The following is a 4699-nucleotide window of genomic DNA, read 5'->3' as shown; positions in this document are numbered from 1 at the left end:
CCGTTCTCCTCGTTCCCTCTCTCTCCCCCTCCCCTCCTCCCTCCCCCCTTCCCTCCCTCCCCTCTCCTCTCCCCGTCTCTCCCTCCCTCCCCTCTCTCTCCCCGTCTCTCCCTTCCCTCCCCTCTCTCTCCCCGTCTCTCCCTCCCTCCCCTCTCTCTCCCCGTCTCTCCCTCCCTCCCCTCTCTCTCCCCGTCTCTCCCTCCCTCCCTCTCTCTCCCCGTCTCTCCCTCCCCTCCCCTCTCTCTCCCCGTCTCTCCCTCCCTCCCCTCTCTCTCCCCGTCTCTCCCTCCCTCCCCTCTCTCTCCCCGTCTTCTCCCTCCCTCCCTCCTCTCTCCCCGTCTCTCCCTCCCTCCCCTCTCTCTCCCCGTCTCTCCCTCCCTCCCCTCTCTCTCCCCGTCTCTCCCTCCCTCCCCTCTCTCTCCCCGTCTCTCCCTCCCTCCCCTCTCTCTCTCCCCGTCTCTCCCTCCCTCCCCTCTCTCTCCCCGTCTCTCCCTCCCTCCCCTCTCTCTCCCCGTCTCTCCCTCCCTCCCCTCTCTCTCCCCGTCTCTCCCTCCCTCCCCTCTCTCTCCCCGTCTCTCCCTCCCTCCCCTCTCTCTCCCCGTCTCTCCCTCCCTCCCCTCTCTCTCCCCGTCTCTCCCTCCCTCCCCTCTCTCTCTCCCCGTCTCTCCCTCCCTCCCCTCTCTCTCCCCGTCTCTCCTCCCTCCCCTCTCTCTCCCCGTCTCTCCCTCCCTCCCCTCTCTCTCCCCGTCTCTCCCTCCCTCCCCTCTCTCTCCCCGTCTCTCCCTCCCTCCCCTCTCTCTCCCGTCTCTCCCTCCCTCCCCTCTCTCTCCCCGTCTCTCCTCCCTCCTCCCTCTCTCTCCCCGTCTCTCCCTCCCTCCCCTCTCTCTCCCCGTCTCTCCCTCCCTCCCCTCTCTCTCCCCGTCTCTCCTCCCTCCCCCTCTCTCTCCCCGTCTCTCCCTCCCTCCCCTCTCTCTCCCCGTCTCTCCCTCCCTCCCCTCTCTCTCCCCGTCTCTCCCTCCCTCCCCTCTCTCTCCCCGTCTCTCCCTCCCTCCCCTCTCTCTCCCCGTCTCTCCCTCCCTCCCCTCTCTCTCCCCGTCTCTCCCTCCCTCCCCTCTCTCTCCCCGTCTCTCCCTCCCTCCCCTCTCTCTCCCCGTCTCTCCCTCCCTCCCCCTCTCTCTCCCCGTCTCTCCCTCCCTCCCCTCTCTCTCCCCGTCCTCTCCCTCCCTCCCCTCTCTCTCCCGTCTCTCCCTCCCTCCCCTCTCTCTCCCCGTCTCTCCCTCCCTCCCCTCTCTCTCCCCGTCTCTCCCTCCCTCCCCTCTCTCTCCCCGTCTCTCCCTCCCTCCCCTCTCTCTCCCCGTCTCTCCCTCCCTCCCCTCTCTCTCCCCGTCTCTCCCTCCCTCCCCTCTCTCTCCCCGTCTCTCCCTCCCTCCCCTCTCTCTCCCCGTCTCTCCCTCCCCTCCCCCTCTCTCTCCCGTCTCTCCCTCCCTCCCCTCTCTCTCCCCGTCTCTCCCTCCCTCCCCTCTCTCTCCCCGTCTCTCCCTCCCTCCCCTCTCTCTCCCCGTCTCTCCCTCCCTCCCCTCTCTCTCCCCGTCTCTCCCCCCTCCCTCTCTCTCCCCGTCTCTCCCTCCCTCCCCTCTCTCTCCCCGTCTCTCCCTCCCTCCCCCTCTCTCTCCCCGTCTCTCCCTCCCTCCCCTCTCTCTCCCCGTCTCTCCCTCCCTCCCCTCTCTCTCCCCGTCTCTCCCTCCCTCCCCTCTCTCTCCCCGTCTCTCCCTCCCTCCCCTCTCTCTCCCCGTCTCTCCCTCCCTCCCCTCTCTCTCCCCGTCTCTCCCTCCCTCCCCTCTCTCTCCCCGTCTCTCCCTCCCTCCCCTCTCTCTCCCCGTCTCTCCTCCCTCCCCTCTCTCTCCCCGTCTCTCCCTCCCTCCCCTCTCTCTCCCCGTCTCTCCCTCCCTCCCCTCTCTCTCCCCGTCTCTCCCTCCCTCCCCTCTCTCTCCCCGTCTCTCCCTCCCTCCCCTCTCTCTCCCCGTCTCTCCCTCCCTCCCCTCTCTCTCCCGTCTCTCCCTCCCTCCCCTCTCTCTCCCCGTCTCTCCCCTCCCTCCCCTCTCTCTCCCCGTCTCTCCCTCCCTCCTCTCTCTCTCCCCGTCTCTCCCTCCCTCCTCTCTCTCTCCCCGTCTCTCCCTCCCTCCTCTCTCTCTCCCCGTCTCTCCCTCCCTCCTCCTCTCTCTCCCCGTCTCTCCCTCCCTCCTCTCTCCCCGTCTCTCTCTCTCTCCCTCTCTCTCTCCCCTCTCTCTCTCTCTCGTCCCTCTCTCTCTCCCCTCTCTCTCTCTCCCTCCTCTCTCCCGTCCTCTCCTCCTCTCTCTCTCTCTCTCTCTCTCTCTCTCTCCCCCTCTCTCTCTCTCTCTCTCTCCCCTCTCTCTCTCCCTCCCTCCTCTCTCTCTCCCCCCCTCTCTCTCTCTCTCCCCGTCTCTCCTCCCTCCTCCCGTACATCTCTCTCTCCCCTCGCGCGGCTACAGTTTGATAAGATTATAATTTCGGGAACTAACAAACTCTCACCCTGTGGATCCGTTTCCATCCTGGATGTAATAACGAAAGCTGAGGGGGTTATTGAATGGGAAGGTTGCGATTAAACCAATTAACTAGCAGTTAACTAGCACTCTGACCAGTTGACCAGCTCGCGAGGTTTGTTTACGAATCGGCTCGAGGCAGAAAAAAACTGATCCAGCGACGTCACCTGGTCACGTGATCCCTCCGAACCCCGCCCTGGTCATGCAACCGATGACGACATCAGGGATGATAGCAACATCTTGTATTTAGATAGCGCCTTTAAGTCAGTGTCTCTTCAGAATGTTGTTCTTCTTCAAATTATCCAATTTCCCTTTCTAATGTTTCGTATGCATTATCAGACAACAAGGAAAGAGGCTGTTCAACCCTTGGAGAATAAGAACTAGTTGTGAGAACAGAAAATTATGATCAAATATATATCACAGAATACATTCCAAGTGACTGGAAGCTCATTGGTTAAGATACCAAAGAAATCTAAAGCAATGGAATGCCATCATTTGCAAAGAATAAGTTTTATAAATCACCGACTTCAAGTGATCTTGAAAATCATGATAGGAATAAATAGTCACCCATTTGAAGAAGAAATTGGTGAAACAGTCTGGGGTTAGACTGGAGTAGTTGATACTAACCAGGAGAAGGAGTAGGTCTGAAAATGTGTTGCTGGAAAAGCGCAGCAGGTCAGGCAGCATCCAAGGAACAGGAGAATTGACGTTTCGGGCATAAGTCCTTCTTCAGGAATGAAGAAGGACTTTGTTTTAAATGGGAGACCCCTGATTTCAGTACATCATGACAGAAAGGCCTTAGATTCCTGAAGAAGGGCTTATGCCCGAAACGTCGATTCTCCTGTTCCTTGGATGCTGCCTGACCTGCTGCGCTTTTCCAGCAACACATTTTCAGCTCTGATCTCCAGCATCTGCAGTCCTCACTTTCTCCTCGAAGGAGTAGGCCTGTCAGCCCAACACAACTGCTCCACCATTCAATAAGATCATGGCTGATATGATCAAAACCTCAAATCCACATCACTGCCCTTGATAGCCCTTGCTTAACAAGAGTTAATCCATCAATGCCTTAAAAATATTCAAGGATTCTGTTTCCACTACCCTTTCAGGAAAGGAGTTCCAAAAACATATAACCCATTGAGAGTAAAAACGAAAAGCCCCATCTTTGTTTTAAATGGGAGACCCCTGATTTCAGTACATCATGACAGAAAGGCCTTAGACAATGACATTTCTCCACTGAGCCTTGACAGTGGATGTCCCAACCTTTAGTGCATCCCTGAGCATGCAGTCCTAGATATTGGAATGTACAGATCTGCAACATTCAATTGTGGACAACTCATTGCACTGAAAGACCAACAGATTTCAGGCAGATCACAAAGCATCTTCTACCATTTTGATGATGAAATGCATTTGATGTTTGTCTTGGTAATCCCACACAGCATAGAGTACTGAATCATGAAACTGCTCTGGATGAATCTTAACAAAAACCACTGCATCTCTTGCTCTAAATCTCCATTGAACTACCTCCAATGCCTTTACTGTCTTCCTTAAATAAGGAGACCAAAACTGCACACAATATTTGAGATGTGGTCTTAAACATGCCCTGTATAATTTAAGCATGACTTTCTTGTTTTTATATTCAATTCCTCTCAAAAGAAAGGATAGCATCCCATTAGCTTTCATAATTACATGCTGTACATGCACACAAACTTCTCGTGAATCATACACTCAAACACTTAAATCAAACTGCACCTCAGAATTCTGCAGTCATTCTCAACTTACATAGTACTCTGCTTTTTCATTTTTCCTGCCAAAGTGAAGAACTTTACATTTTCCTACATTTTACTTAATCTGCCAGATTAATCTGCACTCAAACTATCTATAGCTATCTACAACATCTTTGTATCTTCTTCACAACACACTTTCCTCCCCATCTGCAATTTTAGCTGTTAAGTCTTCACATCCCTCATCTAAGTCATTGAAGTAAGTTATAAAATGTTGAGGCCCTGATATAGATTTTAATAGACTCCATTTGGCATCTCCTGATAAATACATTTTCTGCATGTTGTCTGTTATTTGCTAGCCAGACAATCAGGATTAGGCTAAAGGAAACCTGAACAACCTGTAGATGCTGTAAATCA

The 4699-nt window shown here is 55.0% G+C and overlaps 1 protein-coding gene across 1 annotated transcript in view; it reads right to left on the bottom strand.

Annotated features, from left to right (window-relative positions):
* Positions 1 to 2708, bottom strand: part of cyth3a (cytohesin 3a) — an 83247-nt gene extending 80539 nt beyond the window's left edge. Inside the window, exon 1 of the mRNA XM_043711380.2 lies at positions 2551 to 2708. Within this exon, the coding sequence (XP_043567315.1) occupies positions 2551 to 2569 (19 nt within the window). The 5' untranslated portion in view covers positions 2570 to 2708. The remainder of the gene's footprint in view (positions 1 to 2550) is intronic.
* Between the last annotated feature and the right edge of the window lie 1991 nt (positions 2709 to 4699).

This window comes from Chiloscyllium plagiosum, unplaced genomic scaffold (genome assembly GCF_037043375.1).
Source record: "Chiloscyllium plagiosum isolate Xiang-an unplaced genomic scaffold, Cpla_swu_hap1 HiC_scaffold_20, whole genome shotgun sequence".
NCBI lineage: Eukaryota > Metazoa > Chordata > Chondrichthyes > Orectolobiformes > Hemiscylliidae > Chiloscyllium > Chiloscyllium plagiosum.
This window is presented reverse-complemented; position numbering and strand designations above follow the sequence as displayed.